Source organism: Leguminivora glycinivorella, chromosome 1 (assembly GCF_023078275.1).
Source record: "Leguminivora glycinivorella isolate SPB_JAAS2020 chromosome 1, LegGlyc_1.1, whole genome shotgun sequence".
Classification (NCBI taxonomy): domain Eukaryota; kingdom Metazoa; phylum Arthropoda; class Insecta; order Lepidoptera; family Tortricidae; genus Leguminivora; species Leguminivora glycinivorella.
In genome coordinates this window covers 26878086-26899899 of record NC_062971.1, presented here as the reverse complement: position 1 = coordinate 26899899, position 21814 = coordinate 26878086, and the positions used below count along the sequence as shown (strand labels likewise).

Sequence of the window (21814 nt, the reverse complement as noted above, 5' to 3'; positions counted from 1 at the left end):
TATTCTGCTGCCGAACGGCGGTTTTTGTACACCTATTAATTAAAAGGCTATTTTCCGTCAAAATTACTTTTTATTGAAATCCTATAAAACAATAAAACGGGTCTAAAAATACACCAGGTAAATGGAATTCGAGATTTTCAGTTCATTGAATTTGTTTTGCCAAAGCCTGGGCCGTGTGGCATCTGCTAACTAGACTAGTTTCCTCACAACATATAACACTAAGTACTAGACACAATGTTGCTTGTATTGCATGCACTATTAGGAACCCTTCAAGTGCGTAAATAGGATAAAATTTGTTGATCTCAATATTGTATAAATTTGTAATCATATGTGAATTTCTTATTTTAGGACATTGACACATTATGTAATGTCAATACCAGGCGCAATAAATACCTAGTCTAACATATTATATAACTTCATAGACAAAAGAAATTTAGCTTCTACCTTTAAGGTTACAATTGTGCAGTGGGTAAATAGACTCAATCATTTTATTGCAATTTCTTTTGACTACAATTTTTTCCTTAAATCAATTTATCACTATCCTATCACATATAGAAATATGCGAAAATTACGAAGAACTTGTAGTAAGACGTAATCAAGCACATAGATATGGCTTATAATTTATATTATCATATAATATTTTCGTGACATGTAAATATTTATTATTATAATATACAATAAAGAGATTTTAGATTGAACTTAACTGAACAAGATACTTAAAAAATACTGGTGATACTTTTTTACGTATTTGAATCATTAAATTAATGAATTTTTACATCCTCAAATAACAAAATTAAAATGCTCTGCAGAAATGGGCCAGTATTTTAAAGTTATAATTTAACCTTTTGAGCACCACTTACGTTGAAATACATTTTTTAAAATTTTAAGAGTAGGTAACACATAATATTAGCTTTTAGCAAATTAACATTTAAGATTGGGTCTGTTGTTATAAAGCTAACAAGGGAAGTTGCTATCTTAACTATCAACATTGCACATCATTGGTGACCAAAAGATTAATATATATGACTGTATAAAATGACTTTCTCAAGCAAAAGTTGCCGTATCCTAAAAGGACAAGTCTATTGCCAGAGAACGTCAATGCGGTATCTTAACGTATAATTAACTAGAGTCGGTCCCGCTGGAGTTTTTGTCGGGGCTGTGCGGGGGCGAAGGTTTCGGCGACGTCTTGGGCGGGATCTGGTACGTCATTTGCATGTGGAAGGTGTCGCGCGCCTTCCGCGCGTTCTTGTACGTGAGCGAGTTGGCGCGCGGCTTGCGGCGCGAGAAGTGCCGCTCCACCCACTTGAGCATGGCGAGCACCGAGTCGGTAGACGACAGGCGCCGCTCGGCGGAGGTCTTGGTGATGTTCGAGGACGCGATACGGAATGTGGCCGCCATACCTTTCAGGGCCTGGAATTGATCGTAGGTTTTAATATCACAATAGCAGGGTTTTTATTTCGATATATTACAAATTCGGCTTAATAACTTTTCCTAAGGGCTCATTTAGACGGTTGCGATCTCGCATTTGATTTTGGTTACATTGCAGGCTGCTGAGGTTACATACATTTAATTTCAGCACATCGATCAAATACCTAAGTGTAATGTAACTCTCATGCGAGTTAACGCATCGTGTAAATGGCCCCTAATTTGGTCGTTATCTGTCTCCCTAGCACTTTTGACGAAGTGATGAACTATGTTCAAAGAAAATAGGAGGACAAATTCTTGGAACTAAATACATGAATCTTAAGTTAGTTAAAACTAACATTTGAGTTAGATGTAAAACCAAAACAGTGAAAATAATATTCACCGTTCTCCTCAACAGTCAATCAGTTCTCTAATATATGCGTACGGCTCTAAATTAAATAGCAAAAAAAAAGATAATAATTGTACTAACCAGCATAGCGTCTTCATCGGTGTTGTCGTCACCGGCGTAGATGATACGGATGCGTTCGCTCCAGTCGAGCCCGAACGCCGTCCTCAGGATGTAGATGGACGCACGACCTGCCAGCAATCACAGAATTAAGTAACTACATACGAATTTGGGTACTCTGCAACTATTTAATCCTACTCTGTGGCAGGTGTCTCCAAACTTTTTCGGGGTGCGATCGCTTGGACCGAGTTCCTTCGCCTTCAAAGACGGGGCTTTACGAAACCACTAGCGACATCTGTTATCGAGTAGGTAGAACATTATTGTGAAAACTATTTGGCGAATTAAAATGGTGTGTAGAGCATGCTGGACGAGTGTACCTATGTTATGGAAAACAACAAAATCAGGCCAAAATGATATAACAATACAGACCGTTCCGAATGTTCGTATGTTATTGACGGCGGTACGCGAGTTTGAGTAGGTAGCTACTTTTCACCTACTCCTAATTCCGATAATCATATGGTAACGACATGAGTCGTGGGATATTTATAACATTTTGAGATTCATTTGCTCGTTAAAAGTAACATTAGGTACCTAATTGGCTAATAGGCTAGTTTCCTATACTTAAAATAAAATATTTTATGCAGTGCACGAAATAAAGCACCACATAATTAGAAGAAAAATATGGACAGTAGTTATTTTTAAACACAATTTCTATTTAATAAGTCAAAGAGAAAGATATAAAGTAAATGAATTGACCGTGACGTCACTCCTCAGTATTTCATAGTAATTCCATATTAGCAAATCGTTTTGACAGTTCATAAAATGAAGCTGATTTGACTAGTAGGAGCCTATTCTATCCGAGAAATTACGACACGGTGAACTATCAACAAGGCAAGGGCCTCGATGACGCTACGTTAAGCCGTTCGCTTGTTCACAGCAACTGTAACTCACCCTTGTTCCACGGTACAGGCGGCTTGGCCTCGATGGCGCAGTGCGCGTCGTGTGCGTTGAACCCGGCTGCTGTGATGAGCGCGCGCGCCCGCTCCGCTAACGCTGCCCGCTTGTTCACAGGCGTCTCGCGGAAGTGGAACGTTAGTAGAGCACCCTTATTCTCCACCCATGCGCCGTCTTTGCACACCTGTCAATGGGAAACCTCACATTACACTTTATAATCATAAATATGGAATGAAATAAGTAGCTGACGTTAAACTAAACCTCAATATTTTTGACCTGATTTTAAATATTAAATTTCATGGTCCTTTGCTCTGATAAATACTATACATTGGCAGACAGTTTTTGGTGCAAACTGTCTGCCTATTTTAACAGTCTTTCACTGTAAAGGATTGAACAGTCGCAGAACATTTTAAAATAATTTCAAAATGAAATATTTATGTTTCAAGTAGGTATAGGGTGGTATAGGTATTACAATGCGCATATGAACGTCAAATAAAGCTACGCCGGCTCTAACCCTACGCCTCAGCCTCAAGAAGATTTCAGTCCCCGCTCATTTTATTTGTTTATTTATATTTTATATCATCAGAATCAGAGCCTTGCAGCTTGCTTGGTTTTTGTCTAGTCGGCTGTTACAGTTATCGCAGTCGTAAGGTTTTACCTGTTCCTGCAGCGACTTGAGCAGGTCGACGACCTTGCCCTGCATCTCCGTGGGCATAGGGTGCACGAACTTGCTGCCGTCGGGGTGCAGGATCTCCAGCCCGTGGTTGCCCGCGTAAGTGATGCCTTCGATGCCCACCTGGAAACCAAATTACAATTCTGGTAAGTAATCATTTATATCGTAGTTACGTAAGTTATTGGAAAAAATTATCGGCGTTTTCCACAAGCGAGGAAATGAAGTGCTTGAATATCAAAAATCTGGCCCATCTCGTCTTGATAAAAGTTTGTATTAAATTGTCAAATTGCTCCCATCTATTGTGTGTATCATCGTATGTATGTATATTAGGGTTTCATTGTACTATGGGATTATGTCTCTTTGTGTATTGGCTTGACTCTTGTACTTACATACATCCGCAGTTATTATAATTTATGGTGCAAAACTCGTATAAACCACACGTTTGTCCAATAATAGGCATACAGATTTAGTATTTACATGATCAACAGGAACACAAACATCCTTAATAGCCAAAATATTTATCATCATATTAATTAACTTCTTAAACGTCGTTCTACTTCATTACTCTGTAAGCGTTACTAATTTACCTACCTGCAGTACCTACTTATTGACTACATATTAAGCAATAGCGTCGATTATTAGAATACAAACACGCTATCGGTGACCGGCCCCTTTTCATTGACTATTGACTACGCAAATATTACGTAACGTGTAACTTAGATACGTTAACCAGGTTACCACAGTTAGGTATATGAGCGTTGAGCGGGAACATAAAGAGAACAAATATTTTTGTTAAACTAGTACATGATAAAGCGAGTCAAAGTTCGCCTGATAATAGAGACCTTGCGGATTCTCAAGGCGGGCGTACGTTCACACCCACCGAGAATTTATTTGTTATTGCGTGTATTCAAGCTGTTTGCTTTCCTTCGAATGCTTCGGATAAACATATTTTGAGCACTATTTACTTTTGCTTGCGTCGAGTCTCAGCTTCTTCCTATTTCCTGACCCCTGCTACCGCAAAAATCATAAATCTAAACTTCGTTCTGCCTGTTTCGAACGAAGAGGCGGCAGATAAAATATAACGCATTCCGCAGCAGGGCCACTGATGCTTCAGTTGTTTCACGAATGAAAACGATGATGTAGTATGTAGGTACTGAAAAACGTCGTACGATACACGTTCGAAGAGGAAATTTGTAACTCGTGATTTAAAACACTCTCTGTGGGCGTGTTTTAATTTATCGTTACTCGTTCCAAAACTCTTTTTTTCCGCACTTGTATCTAAATGACACTTATTTCATTTCTCTCCATTTTGCTCGAGCGATTCGTAGGACAAAAGATTTATGTCTTGAGACATTCGTGTTCGTGCATAACGTTTTTTGCGTGCTATCTAGGTTGCAGAAAACAATGGAAAAAATTAGTTTATTATTATCGTTCAAAATGATGATCGCTGTTATTAAAGTATTATTAAAGTTGGTAACTTATCTTTCAAGCAAAATCAGCAAGTTTTTGCACTTTCAATATTCATTTTGATAATATGATTTGTTTATGTTTTGACAGCATAAGCCGCGATAACTTAGTGTTATGCGCTAAGTAATATTTATAAACATGATCAATATATTGATCATGCACCCATGACCAATAAATGAACTTGTGCACTAAGTGACATCGTGGTATCACTCGCCGGGGACATGGGCCATAAAATAATTTATATTTATTACAGCAGCTAATCAAGGCGATTAATTGGTAATTAATAAGTAGGCCGACACTTTTGTTTGCTCGGTACTTTGAGTGTATTGGTTCTTAGGAAGATAAACTTAGTGACCTCTATTCTCAGTAGTACGATAGAGAATGTGTAGTTAGACTGTTTTCATCATTGAGCGGTTATTATAATTAACGGAGAGTTAATAGGGTTAATGATCATTAACTCGCATAAATAGGGCTATCACCTTTAGGTGTTTACCGCCGCTTTACCCAGCCAACTCGCTTAATTAGAAAAATAAATTTGTTTCTGCAAACGCCAAAACAAAAACTGATTTAATGTATATTTAGTTATAAATAAGTCTAAATTAATATATACCTACTATACAATTTTATATCTAATCTAACAGACAAGCAAAGGAACTCGTGGTAGCATTTTAAGTTTAGCGTTCAAGCTGGTGAAAATATGATAATTAGGTATAAATTAGCAAATACTAATAGGTATATAATTCGATGTTAGTGTTTCTATAAGTGTTCCAAACAGTATTCGGTATTATGTTAATAAAGTCGGTACAAATTGGCTGCAAACCGACTGCACTTATAAGGAAACCACACGTTGACTGCATGATATACATATAGCAGTTCGTCTGTGCTAGCTCTGTGCCTCAGTAAAGTCACAGTATAATAAATAGTACTATCGTACAGTATGGCCACTCCCGCTCCCCGCTGAAAGTGCTCTCGGGTACCTCACAGTTACCACCTGTCTTAGTGCGCGTTCACCTACACGAGCTTAGACTGTCCGAGGTGTGGTTAAGTCGTAAAAGTCGCTCTACTCACCATATTTTTAACGTTTTCCACATTTCTGCCAGACACGATGGCGATGTAGACATCAGACATGTTGGACAGTCTCTGAAGTACGTGTTTTGTTTCTAAGGGAAGGGTGGCTAGGTCTGGGTGCGGCGCAATGGGCGCCAGAGTGCCGTCATAATCCAGGAGCAGAGCAAGTTTCTGGGTGTACCCGATGTATCTGTAATGAAACATTGGCTTAGATGAAACATCTATTTTTAACAATAACAGGATAATCTAGCAATTTAGATCGTCTATATCTAAAACCTTGATTGTGTTCTGTTTTGCTTTATGTTGCATTTGAGTCGTCAAGGAAAATTATTACGTGAAGGGACCTTATGGTAGGAATAGGAAAGCCATAGGGTAATAAAAGACAGGAAAATACATAGAATGACTTCAGCTACGTTTAGGTAACTTTACCATAGGTAAACAATAATGATCTCCTCGTCATAAATCATGCAGTCGGAGCTAACCCATGTCTTGACGACATGGATGGAAGTTGCATAGCGTTTTCGATGTCACAAGCTAGAAAAATCTTGTTTTTAAGCTGTTTTATAGATAAGTACTTTATCAGAGTCATTATTGTTGACAGGTTGCTCGGTGGTGCCCTCAGATGTTATTTTCTTTAAGCTCATTCAGCTGTATGAAAGTACTTACTTAGAGAGGTACTCATCGAAGTCGTCAATGGAGAGCGGTTGCATGGAGGTAGCTCCGATGTCGTCAGCTTCCTCTTCGAGTGAGTCCATGGCTTTGAGGAAGTTCTTCATCCAGCTGTCGACATCGTTCAGCTGCTCGCGATGCCGCAGGTGGTTCATGCGGACTGTGCGCTCGTCTTCGTCCATTATTAATGCTCTGTAAGTAATATTCAAAGATGTTTTAAATTTTACGGCGGCTCGACACGCTTGGCATACAACGGCAAACAGAGAAGAGAATACTAAAAATTGGGTATAAGTTTTCATTGGCTGATTTGTTTAGTGTTGGCCAGTGATTGGAATTGGTGTCGGTTTTTTGACAAATGTAGGTATACCATGTAAACTAGAGATGGGCCGAATATTCGGTAAATATTCGGTATTCGGCATATTCGGCAAGTTTTTCAATGTTCGTATTCAGCCGAATAATTCGGTTGCATTGCCGAATATTTACCGAATAAACAAAGTATTAACTAATGAAGATCTTACTTATTCCATTGGATAATAAGCTCCTATTTTAGTAGCTTTCTAACATAGAGGAATAAGTAAGGGAAGAGTTGTAACTCCATACATCAGTAAATGCGAGTTATTTGTAGTGACATCTATCGTCATTCACTCGTTAATCACGCGCCAACTAGCGTAAATTATCAGTACTGCTACTCGACACTAGGTGCCGACAGTGTTGCGTTTGCCAAAAATGTAATATTAAAACAGTTTACACCTTATATTATAAGCTGAAGTAATTGAAAGCAAAGTACTGATTAATACTATTGTAATATTAGCTAAAAATTGTTGAGCAATAGACTTTTTGTTCGTCGTGACGTCTATTGACAAGTAGCAGTACTGATAATTTACGCTAGTTGGCGCGTGATTGACGAGTGAATGACGATAGATGTCACTACAAATAACTCGCATTTACTGATGTATGGAGTTACAACTCTTCCCTTACTTATTTCCTCTATGCTTTCTAAGGAACTACTAAAAAGAGATGTCAAAATATAAATACAATTGTTTTGTAAAAAAGTTGAAAAAACCGTAGTTTAAGAGTTGAGAAGAGTTCAGAGTTGTTGTAACTAAGTTTTTCTTATCCACTAAATCATAAGAACATATTATGTAGCTCTAGTAACATATGTAACCATTATCAATCATTTAATAGTTTTAATCTTAACATCTGCTTTCTAAATATGGTGTAACCGAATATTCGGCCGAATGTTCGGTTCGGTAAGAGCTGAACCGAATGTTCGGCCGAATATTCGTATTCGGCAAAGTCCATATTCGGCCCATCTCTAATGTAAACCAATTAGTGTCAGAAGATCTCATAAATAAAACTAAGTGTGGTATTAATAGCGACAATTCTGTATTCAATCCGTCATTTTGATCTGTTTATTTACTGCTTGGACAAAAGTTATTACAAAAACGTAAACACCAACCTCAACGTCAATATTTTTAAATAAAGGTGAAGGCCATATTATTCGGCAGTGGAGTAAACGTAACCCAGAAAAACAAAATGAAGAACAACGTGATGTAACGCAACGACGACAAAAGGAAAACCGTTCAAAAACACAAACCGGTTACACGTTGGCTTTACCAATGAATGCATAATGTTTACCTGTGAATGACTTCTGCGGCGTCATCCAACTCGTAAGGATTGCAGATGAGCGCCTCGTGCATCATCTCTCCGGCGCCGGCGAAGGGCGACACGATGAGTACCCTGGGGGCTTCTTGATCTGACAGGCCACGAACTCCTTGGCCACCAGGTTCATGCCGTCGCGCAGGGGGGTCACCAGCGCGACAGCGGCGTCGCGGTAGAAAGCCGCCAACTCGTCTTGACCGACGCACCCATAAATATATCTGATAACAGAAAACAACCTCAAGGTTACTTGGGATGTAATGAAAGTATAAATACTTACATCTAATAAAATACAAGCAAATAATTATGCATATTCCTTATAAGGGCCAGTTGCATCAACCATATTTGACCGTCACGCATCGTCACGCAGAACACGACTATGGAACTTCCCATACAATCAAATTTAACGAACGCTTTAAGAGGATACGGTAGCGAAAATGCTAAAATGGAAAGGAGCCCCCCTTTCAACTTAGGAATTTTAGTTAAATATACAAGTGTTATTAACTAGATTTATCGAAAAAAAATTGTCCAATAAGAACAACTCGAGTGACTTATACATATCTATTTAAATTTCTGTTTTATTTTCCGCACCAATTGTAAGTTTCTGTTTGGTCCAATGGTTGACTGGTAGAGAATGCCTTAAGGCATTAAGTTCACCATTTGTACTTTATGTTGTGCAATAAAGGTTAAATAAATAAATAACTCAGTCAAAAGATATTTCAAAAAAATCTTTAAAATCGAGGTTCCGCTCTCGACTCTTTCCTCCTTCAAAACTTAATCAATCGGAACGAAATTTGAGAATCTGAATAACAATAAAATAATCTGTGTCGGACCGTTTAGCTTTTTTGGTTAATTGTTACCAATCTTGAGTATCACACCTTTTTTTGCGCCACACTGAAAAAGGCCGTTTTTGGAAATTTTTGATTGGCTCTAGAATCTTTAAAAAGCAGAATATCAAAAAAATCAAAACGGTCCGACACAGATAAAAATAATAACAATCTGTGTTGAAAAAATCATTGCTCTATCTTCAAAAACCAGGGAGGAAATAGTCGAGAGCGTTTGTATGGAGAATTGACCCCTACCGTATCGTCTTTGTGACAGGCGGTTTGATGCAAACGGCCCTAAGTGAGTGACTAGAAAACTTACCTAATAGGAGACCAGTTAGGTGTAGTGAATCTTCCGTTGATTCTACCAACTAATTGATCCATCTCCTCTTTTAAATCTTGATATTCCTTCACATCAGTTCTTGAAGGAACTGAGATTTGAAGCAACACCACCTTTTCGATGTGTTCGGGGTGCTTCTCTAATAACCTTTCGAAGGCTTTGAGTTTATGCACTAATCCTTTGGTATAATCCAGTCTATCGACTCCTAATATCACTTTTTGGCTTGTAGAGAGCACTTGTTTTGCGCCTTGGGCCAACTGAACGAATCTGTCGAACGGCACACCAATAGGTAGGGGGCGAACGCAAATGGTTCGGCCTCCCAATTCGACTAGAAGATTTTTTCTGTCTACACGACAACCTAAGTTCCTTTGACAACAGTCTATGAAATTTAAACAGTAGTCTGTAATGTGGAATCCCACCATATCGCAACCTGAAAATAAACATAATATCACATAAGTTTAGTATATTTAAGCACATTCCAAGCGAAATGCACTCAGTGTGACATAGTATGAAAATATCGACATTGAGATTTACCCAAAATTCCCTGTAAAACTTCATCAGACCACGGCAACAGTCTGAAGATATCCCACGCCGGGAAAGGTATGTGTAAGAAAAATGCTAATTTGCAGGGGAGATCATCTTCTTCAGCTCGCTGTAAAAAATAAAACATTGGTGAATACCCCAGCTACAGTATTGGAATCGTACAATGTAAGTATAGATACCCTTAAAATGTATGAGGCACCAACCTGTCTAATCCAATTAGCAGCCAACATGAGATGGTAGTCATGAACCCACACAATAGGCGGAGAGCCATTCTTCTCATTGCTCTGCTTAAGCAGTCGCAGCGCATGAACGGTCTTCTCGGCAAACTCCTCATTGCACTTGATGTAGGCATTCCAGTGGTCGGCGATGAAGGTGGCTCGGTCCGGCATGGAGTGGAACAGCGGCCAGAAGGTGCCGTTGCAGCAGCCATTGTAGTAGCTGTCGAAGAGCTTCGGCTCCGCGCGGATAGGGATGATCTGGGAAAAACGTTGTACGTGGGTTAAAACTTGCTTTTTTTAATACCACGTCGGTGGCAAACAGTATACGGCCCGCCTGATGGAAAGCGGTCACCGTAACCTATGGACGCCTGCAACTCAAGGGGTGTCACATGCGCGTTGCCGACCCATTAGAAACTTAAGACCTAAATGATGTTATATGACGCTTTAAAGGATTTGATTATAATAAGACGTATTGAACAGACGATAAGTCATGTTATGATATTTGAACTCAAACAATATTCTCGATTTCAACATATTTATACGTGGGACTATGGGAGGGACCCATTCATACCTATTTATTTACTTACTTGGCCTTCAGTATATGCATACTAAATGCCAGTATATATATTGTAGATAGGTATATTAGGTATGCACTTATTATACCTACCTACCTACTTAGATATTACTCGTAAAGTAAATGGCACAGATGTTCATACGACAAAAGGGCATTGTATTTATTATAAATTATCACTTCGGAACAGTTCACAAGCTTGCCTCCGTAATCCGTTCATCAAGTTCTAATGGATACCTTTATGCCTTCACATAATACATAAGCGAATACATAAAATATTAATAAAACACTTACACTAACGACGTTATTGCTATTACCTATGAGACGTGTAATAAAATAGATAGATATAGCAAATAATTAAACAATAATATTATTAAGTATATAGAGCGTTATAAAAGTTTATCTTTGTACTTTAATGGGTACCTACATGGTACCTACTTATCTATTTTTTTCCACTATATCGTTGTTTACAGTGGAAACGTATGGCTAGTAGAAGAAATTTCCCTTGCACGGGAAGCATGGTCGCGCGACAGACAATAAAATAGTAGGCCGTCCCTATCGCACTATTTGTAAGTGCGATAGGGACGGCCTGATATTTTATCGTCTATCGCGCGACCATGCTTCCCGTGTTGGACGTCTATGTCCTCGTTTAAAAAAATATGTTTATCGGATTCAAAGCGCAGTAAATTTCTGCAATCGGTTTCTTCCACTAAAATAAAGTAAGTAATTAGCCGAGAGCCGTTAAAATAATTATCTACTTTTGTTATAATTAGCAAAAGCAATAGAAAAGTGCATCACGTCATTTACGATAATTACGTAGGTTTGACAATTACAGTAAAATCTAATTATAGAAATCAAGTCTGGTAAGTACGTAGTATTTAAAAAGACTGAGTGTACAGCTGTAAAGGTAGGACAAATACATCTTTACGACCTGACGATCGTCTAACAAGTATCGCCTTCCGCCGGTCCATCAAAGGAGTGAGGACGTAAAGCGTAAAGCCGGCACGCCGGCCGGGCCGATCATGAAATCGGCGGCTGATTCGGCAGACCACGGACGCCGCACGTGATCCAAGGCCGCTTGACTCACTACTGTTGCGTTTCAACCAGACGAGTGCATGTTTGTTTTAATTAACAAATATACTTAAATTAAAAATATAAAAAAGTTTGTTCTTGAATCTATGCGATTTCCAGAAATGCATTTTCTGAGTTTTTAGGGTTCCGTAGTCAACTAGGAACCCTTATAGTTTCGCCATGTCTGTCTGTCCGTCCGTCCGTCCGTCCGTCCGTCCGTCCGCGGATAATCTCAGTAATCGTTAGCACTAGAAAGCTGAAATTTGGTACCAATATGTATATCAATCACGCCAACAAAGTGCAAAAATAAAAAATGGAAAAAAATGTTTTATTAGGGTATCCCCCCTACATGTAAAGTGGGGGCTGATATTTTTTTTTCATTTCAAACCCAACGTGTGATATAATGTTGGATAGGTATTTAAAAATGAATAAGGGTTTACTAAGATCGTTGTTTGATAATATTAATATTTTCGGAAATAATCGCTCCTAAAAGAAAAAAAAGTGCGTCCCCCCCCCTCTATCTTTTGAACTATAAGTTTAAAAAATATGAAAAAAATCACAAAAGTAGAACTTTATAAAGACTTTCTCGGAAAATTGTTTTGAACTTGATAGGTTCAGTAGTTTTTGAGAAAATTACGGAAAACTACGGAACCCTACACTGAGCGTGGCCCGACACGCTCTTGGCCGGTTTTTTAAATATTTTCCTTAGGCGGGGTAGGTATAGGTATATTATATTTTTGAAGACCTTTTACAGCTTTTTTGTTTCTGTTTAAAACAAGGCTTTCGTAAATTATTTAGGAAGAAAAATGGTTTCAGCAAGACTTGTGTAGTAAGTTAAGTATCTTAACGACAAGAAACTCTGAATCTTGTCGAACGAATTCAACCAACGATTTCTCTTCCAACCAAACGCTCTAAAATATATGTACAGTTTTACATGACTTAGGCCGGGTGTTCACTAGCGAACCGCAACTGTAACATGCTTGATACAGTACAACATGGTTCTAATATGTACGCATGTTACAGTTTAGGCTCGTGACGTCGCCGGATCCCATTCCCGTATTCATTTTGCGAGCTAAACTAAAAATGTAGGTATAGGTATCTACCTTTTTAGATAGCAGTCCAGCGGTAGGAGTCTTGTCATTGGGATCGGATTCTGGGATCTTCTCGTTGGGGTCCTCCAGATGGATTCCGGGCCAGCCCACCCAGATGCCGCTGCCACGGATCACTACAGGTGCCACCGCAGTCACCAGGCCACCGGCACTGCGGAATAAGAACAACGTAGTGTTAGGAAAAGATAGGGTCGTCCTGCCATTTCATTAAATTAACCTCCGTGAGACTCAATTCTGCAGTCATTTGGATCTTTTGTAAAATCCCATCGCACCTAGTTCAAAATTGGAATTTATTTTATAGGAACACCGCTGGACTTTGAGGATGAAGTGGTATGAGTATAATAGGTACCTCTTTGCCTCACATATTGTAATTTTTATTGTAAGTATCTATATAAACAATATATATAGGTAAGTGCCCAGCTATATAAATAGAAATGATGTTTCGCAAGAACGATGTTAGAAATATGTAATTATATTAAATTGTTTGCTACGCCGTGTGTGGACGGAAACTAGATGAGTGGGCGTAAGAGTCAAAAAAAGTAAGTCATAAAAAAATTAGGATGCTACTTAGGTATATTCTCAAAAATCATTGAATTACCGGCGGGTATGGCTATATCGTCAGCAGTGTAGGGTGTAGGTACACTTTCTTATAAATTTAATTTGTCCAGTTTCAAGAACAAGGTTCGGCAATTACTGTTTTCTTGTTAACTGTACAATTTTTTCATTAAGTAGATTTTATAAGATGCATCCTTGCGTGTGTACTCAACTACCTACTGCGTGTGTAATTTTGTTTACTATATTTACTTGAATTTAATTATCCAGTAATGTAGGAAACTCTAGGCCTAGTTTTATATATCTTTTTGTAAACCGTACTTGTAAATGGCTGTTTGTTTTCTAAATATCTAAAAAAAAAAGTGGTGCCAATATCTGAATGTAAATTACACTACACATCAACATCATGCTATTATTAAATGTGAATGTGACTCTAGGTTTATATAACTGAATAAAAATAGCATAATAATTATAATCAGACGACCGGTCTGGCTCAGTCGGTAGTATAGTGACCTTGCCTGCTGAGCCGCGGTCCTGGGTTCGAATCCCGGTAAGGGCATTTATTTGTGTGATGAGCACAGATATATATGTTCCTGAGTCATGGATGTTTTCTATGTATAATTGTAAATATGTATTTATCTATTTAAGTATGTATATCGTCGCTTACCATCCATAGTTTTTTTTTTTTTTTATGAAATAGGCAGCAAACGAGCAGACGAGCCGCCTGATGGAAAGCAGTCATCGCCGCCCATGGACATAAGCAACATCAGGGGAGTCACCTATGCGTTGCCGACCTTTAAGAACCCTAAATACCTGCTTCTTGAAGAACCCCATGTCATAGCGCAAGGGGAACACCTCAGAAGGTAGCTCATTCCACAACTTGCATGTTCTGGGCAAAAATGAGCGAGAGGCCCGTTTGTTCTTGGTTTGCCACGTATCTAGAAAGTGAGGATGAACTTTGTTTCTTTGGCGGGAGGTGCGGTGATAAAAGCGCGACGGTGGCACCAGGTCAAAAAGTTCTTCAGAACACTCCCCGTTGTACAGACGGTAGAATAAGCACAGAGAGCCAACATCTCTCCGCGGAGGCTAAGAGGATCTAAACCGACTGTGAGTTTGGGATTGCCAACAATACGAACTGCCCGGCGTTGGATAGAGTCAAGTTATAGTACAAGCTTTGCTTAGTTTGGGGCTTAGTTGATCTGTGTAAGGTGTCCCCAATATTTATTTATTATTTGTTTATTTATAATCAGCCTCTTAACGAATTACTCGAACATTATTTACTTATTGGTAATATTATTTAATCTCAGTTTCTCAATACAGAGAAACGGCAGCAGCCTATATCTTTATACCTACATACATTTGTCTATTAACAATATTTAATGGCTTATCATTATGTAAACAAGAAAAAATATACATAACGGATACAACGGTTATTTGACCCCGACTGTGATGCAACATTTAGTAATTATTACAAATTGTAAACATAGAAAATGTTTATAATGACATAAACAGCCAAAGAAAACAATGTTAAGTTCGATGAACCTTAATAGCCTGAAAATTTAAAATTATAATTAATTTCATTGATACTCGATTTTTTTCATTTCTTATAATTTTCATAGCTGGGCATTAATTCGTTAATCCGTTAATCGTTAATTAACGAAGTTAACATTTCGATTAACGGATTAACTTTTGAGTTAACTTTAAAAAATGTTAATTGACTCGTTAACTTCCGTTAAATTTCTCCTAGTCCGTTAATCGTTAATCCAATACGAATCCAACTATAAATACTTACAGTAAAATTCAACTTTTTTTACGTGTTAACGGATTATCGATTAACTTTAACTTACGTTAAATTTGTTGAAATGTATCGCTTTAACGAATAACGAAGTTAACTTTTTTAGTAACGGATTAGCGATTATCGAAGTTATAAAACTATGTATTACTAACGCAATAGATGTAGTAGGTAGGTAAGGGGCACGGCAGTGCGTCCACCAAGTCAAACAAAAATAAGCTCTCAGGGGCGTATTTACCCTAGGCCAGTCGCTCTTGTTGCGGTGGTTTATAAAATAGGCCTTTGGAAGCTACCATATACGCTGCTATACATAAATACGAATGCTAATAAAAACATAATTAAATACGTAGTATTTAGTGTCAACATTTGAAGAGGCGTTGTTTCAGATTCAGATTCAGATTCTTTATTGGTAAAACATTATTTTTACACGTCATACATTAATACAGATATAATTATAACTTATTGGTACCTATTTACATTATTAGTACATACATTACATTATTGTTATTTTTCTAACAGGTACTTAAAACCTGTGTAAAAACTATTTACTTAACCTCCCTTTTTATCTTATTTGAGGTACAATACGTCACGTTGGATTTAATTAGGTCACGGTGTTACGGTCAAAACGACAATTTGTGAACTACATACGATATAAATAGGAGCAAGTCAATAACCCGTGAGATACAAAATAGTTGCAAGTTGCGAGGACAAGGCCAGCTGGTTGTTAATGTGTACTTGTGTAGTCTAGTAAATGAAGCTGTTGAACTGATGATACGGGGCAAAGAACTTTTACTTCACTTACATGTCATTTAAATTAGAAGTATTATTGAACTAAATGTAATACTTAAATGCCAGTAAAAACAGTAAATAAGATACCTAATTTTTGCCAAAATATAATATTTTTGCTGCCAATTATGAATTTAAGCATGTTTTAATTTGATTAAATTAAAAAAGTTGTTTCTTCAGACCGTGGTCGCAAGCATAGATATATAATTATTTCTCCCTAGTATGTAGAGTATGCATACACAGCACTCTCCCATTTTAAATATTTTGTATGATAGGTAAGTGTGTAATAGTGAAGGTGATCCACCAAAATGTTGTAATTTCATAGTTGCAAAATCTGTTTAAATAAAATGACAATGCACATATTGTTTCAGATCAAGGGTCCTTACGCAGCAGTGAATGAGTGCCGGAAGAACTTCTTTACTAGAAAATATCGACACTTGGAGAACATACCTCCTTCCGAGGCTGCCTTACTTCATCATATACTGCCATTTGTCTAAGACTGGGGCTAAAGACATGCCAACCACATCCTTGCTGCCGACGCATTAGGACACCACGGACTCCACTGCCAGTCTAGTGCTGGCCGAATTTTGTGACACGCTGCACTTAACGATTTAATCCGCAAGGCTCTCGGCACAGCGAACATACCGACAACCCTCGAACCTGTCAGCTTGTCAGCAGCAGACGGAAAACGGCCTGATGGTTGCTCGCTTTTGCCTTGGTTTCTGGGACGACCCTTGGCGTGGGGCGTGACCTGTGTGGACACCTTGGCTCCCTCCAACGTCTAACGTTCAGCCCAGAAACCAGGGACTGCTGCTGCAAAACGCCCAGTTTCAACGCCCAAATATGCATTTTTAAAAAACAACTACATATTTGCGGCAATTGCATTTGAATCATTTGGACCATGGTCATCAGACACCAAGCAGTTCGTGAAGGAAGTTTCCACCAAACTTGTCTGGGTGTTTGGTGACATACGCATAGGCTTTTACATCATATTTTTTATTTAAAGAAAAAGCAAACAGTTGACATTTTTGTTGACTTGAATTTGCAAATCATAGATGAATATTTTTTTTTTATTTATTTACCATTAAATTATAATTGTAGTACCAAAAATAAATTCTTTGTTATTAATTTACTCGAAAACTATATCATGACCTAATAGCTAAACCGGGTCTAATAGAGTTTTTAAAATAGAGGTATTTTAAAATTACGCTCACGGCGTCCCGACGCCGCGCGTCTTAAAGTAATTTTTTGTGGAACTTAACGTTTGTGAAGGTGGATTAAAGTTATATTTTTTATAATCTTTATTAAATAGGCTTTCATATCATATTTTTTATTTATAGAAAAAGCAAACAGTTTGTCAATGACTTGAATTTGTAAATCATGGATGAAAATTTCAAATTTTTTAATTTTTTTATATTTTACTTACCATTAAATTATAATAGCAAAAATAAACGTTATTGATTTACTCGAAAACGATATCAAACATAGGCTAAACGGGGTCTCGCAAGCATAGATATATAATTATTTCTCCCTAGTATGTAGAGTATGCATACACAGCACTCTCCCATTTTAAAACGGCCAAAAATTGGACCCCAAAAACAATTTTTGTTGGTGGGTCGGCTTTTAACATTGGGAATCAACGATGTAACTAGGTTTTTAAATATGGAAGCGGATATTAATATCTTTATGTTATGAGTTTAGAAGTATATATTTAAAACATAAACATTGGTACCTAGTATTGCACTGTAGGCACAGAATATATAATAGTACAAGTACAGAAGGCTCACTCCTTTGATGTTCACAAAATGCCGCCATTCTAAATTCTTACCTAAATACATTAACAAACGGACCGCACGCGAGCAGCCAACATTGAATTTATTGCGCCGCGCGAAGGTCGTCGTCAATGAATGGGCCGCGAACTCGCGGCCGCTGACATGTACTTGTAGCGCGGCGATAGAATCGCGGAGTAATAGCTGTAGGTAACTATTGTATTACTCACTGGTAGAGAGGTTAATTTAAAAAATGGAGGCATCTATATGTATTTCATTAAGGACCAACATAAATATATTTATGTACTGTAGACATCCATAAAACTAGATATAGTAAAGAAAAACAAACATTTAATAATTGTAATAACAAAGTCCCCGTTATACCTAGGTATAACGGGGACTTTGTTATTACAATTAGATATGCAACGATAAAAACAGCGATAAGTGCGACCTCATTATCACGACATTCACGATAGACTTACAGGTGCCATGGATGGGGCGACCTTGCTTCATTACAGCCCAAGTACAAGGTTGCCGCCATTACTTCCAAATGACAACAAAACCAGACTTTTTACTGAGTAACCAACCCACTCTAGCCGCATAACAAACAAGCAACCTTCTGAATTTAGCCGGGCTACTCGGTACTCATCGAAATGCCGGCTCCCTCCGTAACAGCTGAGTGATGACTATGTTGATATACAATTACAAACATGCAAAAGTGACATAATAAAGTATCTATATTTATCTGAATGAGAGAGGTAAGTCGCGAAAATTCTTCGCAAAATATTGATTTCTATGGATCATTCGGGAACAGTCGAGATCAAGTACTTATTGCGTTGCGGGGATAAGGAACCATGGAAACGGCGGTTCGAGAAATCGCGAAAGAGCGTTCTAGAAATGTGACCCCCTGCGAGACTATTCCACACGTATAAGTTTGTGTGTAAAAATTATGGTATCTTCCATTGCTGAATTATTTTAAGTTTATAGTAACCGCAGTTATTTATTAAGTATTACAATTTGCGTTGTTAAGCAGACAAGAGTAGGAATATTTAATGAATCGAGCGATTAAAACCGGTCTTAATTTATTTCTAGAAACATACCTACTTGTAGGTCGGCCCTTTAACCGCAGGTGTTTATTTTTTTGTTAAATAAATTTAACTTAGCGGCGAGTTAACACAATATTGTGAATTGATAAACAATTGGGTAAGATATAACATCAATCTGTGCCAGTCAAAGCCACATTAAGGAGTAATAATCGGTTTCACAGTTTATTTACCTGGCTTTTCTTTCCAATTCGCCCGTTTTCTCATTTCTCCTCAAAATAAATGGTAATCTGTTAGACACGACAATCATACTGCTTTTGCTGTTGCACGCAGACCGACTGACACTATTTGTTCCACTCATATTGCTTTCGGAAGTCCCTGTTCACGACCAATCACAGAAAGGCGTGTAATACGCATGCGCCACCGAAACGGAGGGTTATTCAAATGTAAAACTGTACACTATTCTTTCATTTCGCTAAACATCTGGAATGATAAGAAAATGCGTCCCGCGTTGATGTTTTGGTTAAATATACATCATCGACGGTGACCGGAGGCAGACTGTTTCTTTTGTGTGCGTCAGTGGCCTTTATAGACTTGGCGAGTCGCATCTCGTAGGGCGAAGTTCTGCGACGGAGGTCCGGCAACAGTCGAGGGGTTATCGGTCTGACCTGGTCGACGGGGCGAGGGCTGTCTCAACTCTTCCCAATGCCATACGTGGTATATATACTTTACATTTTTGCGCTGATACGAATGTTGATGTCCTAATGCTTCTCTTATTGTTTATGATAGTTTAATTAAACTCCAATACCACCTTGTTACCTGTAGGAAATGATAACAGGTAAGGTACAGCGGGGCAAATGTAACTGGTCCATTTTTTCCACGTTTTACAATGTTTGCATTATTAAATAGAATGTCCACCGGTTATATATGGTAGGCGTGTTCAGTGGATGCATGTAGAACTCAACATCATAGTGTAATAATGGAAAAAATGGATTAGATATAATTGCCCCCCAGTCGAGATTTGCCCCGCTGTACCTTATTATAACTTTTAGATCAGTGCGTGTACCTAGGTTTAGTTACATATATTACAGTATATTACAGTAAAGGGCAATTACAGACTAGCGTTTTATACGAGCATGATGTACGAGTGTCGGGGCAATGTTGGCTGTAAGGTGTTAATTGTCATTAACCATTAATCAATTGCATTTTACCATTAATTTCACAATTCTCCAATTGCAATTGAGATATTATATTTAAATGTATCCCAAGTACCCTTTATGTTTGAAAAATACTATTCACGTTCAATTGGTACTTGACAAAAAATGTAGATGGTAACTAACCTAATAATAAATGCAGGAATTGTAGAATGTCGAAATTTTTAGCTTTCGAATACTCTCGATTTCGACGCAGTTACAAGCATTATGATATCGGGAGCTCAAAATCAATAAAAACTCTATCAAATATAAATCCATTGAACATAACCGTGAATCATTCAAAACTGTTACCTACCAGTGTCACCTAATAAAACCAATTAAGTAGGTATATAAACATTCATAGCTGGGCATCGTTAATCTAATAGTTAACTTCGATAATCGTTAATCTGTTACTAAAAAAGTTAACTTCGTTAAGTTAAAGTTAATCGATAATCTGTTAACACGTAAAAAAATTAATTTTATTATAGGTATTAACTGGAATCATGGTGACTTCCTGTACCGTTGGAGTTGCCACACACAGCCCCTGCGTATCTAGAGAGAATTCTTGGCTGCACACAGCCCCTGCGTATCTCCGACGCCAAAGAAAGAATTCTTGGCTGCATGTAGAGAAGATATCTACTCTGCGTTTCGTGAGCGATTGTGCTGCTACCAAGAGCTGTGTCAGGAGAGCTGCAAGATCACAGCAGGCGGAAGCGCGATGCCGGTGGTATCGGGGCGGTAGAGGCTAGGGGAACTCTGCTAGGGAAGTGAATGTGGTCGTAAATTGGGCTCTAATTTGCTGCTCTGACACTAGTACAGTCGCCATGGCCAAATATAAGATTCACCAAATCAATGTTCGTGAAAGCGAAGCGACGTGAATGATACAACTTTAATATTTCGAGCTTTTAGCGATCGGAATCTGTAAAACCTAGGATTTACCAGTAAATCTTATGATTTGCCGTAGTTTTATAACAGCGTCCAGAACGTGTTTTTCGCGGCGCAACTGGCGCGTGCCGTGTTGAATTAACGACTAACGGACTCAGAAAAATTTAACGGAAGATAAGGAGTCCGTTCATATTTTTTAAAGTTAACTTAAAAGTTAATCCGTTAATCGAAATGTTAACTTCGTTAATTAACGATTACCGGATTAACGAGTTAATGCCCAGCTAAGTATGTAAACATTGCACACATTTGTCACAAATTTTACCTTGCAATTTAATGTATTGTCAATTCAGAACTCTAAAATCGTCATTCTATCATATAAGTCTGGTTTCCTCATTATCACAATGATTTCTCTCATCGTCGATTTCGATGAGTCATCGAAAAGAAAATATTTCGTACTTAACTTCCGAAAAACTCATTGGTACAAACCAGGGTTTGGATTTTGAACCCGCGGTCTCCGGATGATCCTGAGATCCTGAAGTCCGATAGGCGATAAGTGCAATGTTTCGTTTGCTGAATATGTGACTGATCGCACCGAGGTATTTATAAATTACTATATTTATAATATGCTTATTCAAAAAATAACCAATAATAGTAATTACTTTGTAAAAAAACACTTTCTTACCCACATACAGCAATTTCAGGAAAATTTACATAATTTGATACTAATTAAATATAATTAAATTTTGATTGGCAACATG

At 38.0% G+C, this 21814-nt stretch overlaps 1 protein-coding gene across 1 annotated transcript; it reads right to left on the bottom strand.

Annotated features, from left to right (window-relative positions):
• Positions 1-50: 50 nt before the first annotated feature.
• LOC125233844 (alpha,alpha-trehalose-phosphate synthase [UDP-forming]-like) lies at positions 51-19553 on the bottom strand. Its single transcript, XM_048139985.1, is given in 13 exon segments — positions 51-1410; positions 1895-2001; positions 2822-3008; positions 3483-3620; positions 6033-6222; positions 6699-6893; positions 8340-8454; positions 8457-8581; positions 9507-9954; positions 10059-10176; positions 10271-10543; positions 13031-13187; positions 19212-19553. Coding segments are annotated over 13 exon segments (2472 nt in total). The 5' UTR covers positions 19340-19553; the 3' UTR covers positions 51-1119.
• Between the last annotated feature and the right edge of the window lie 2261 nt (positions 19554-21814).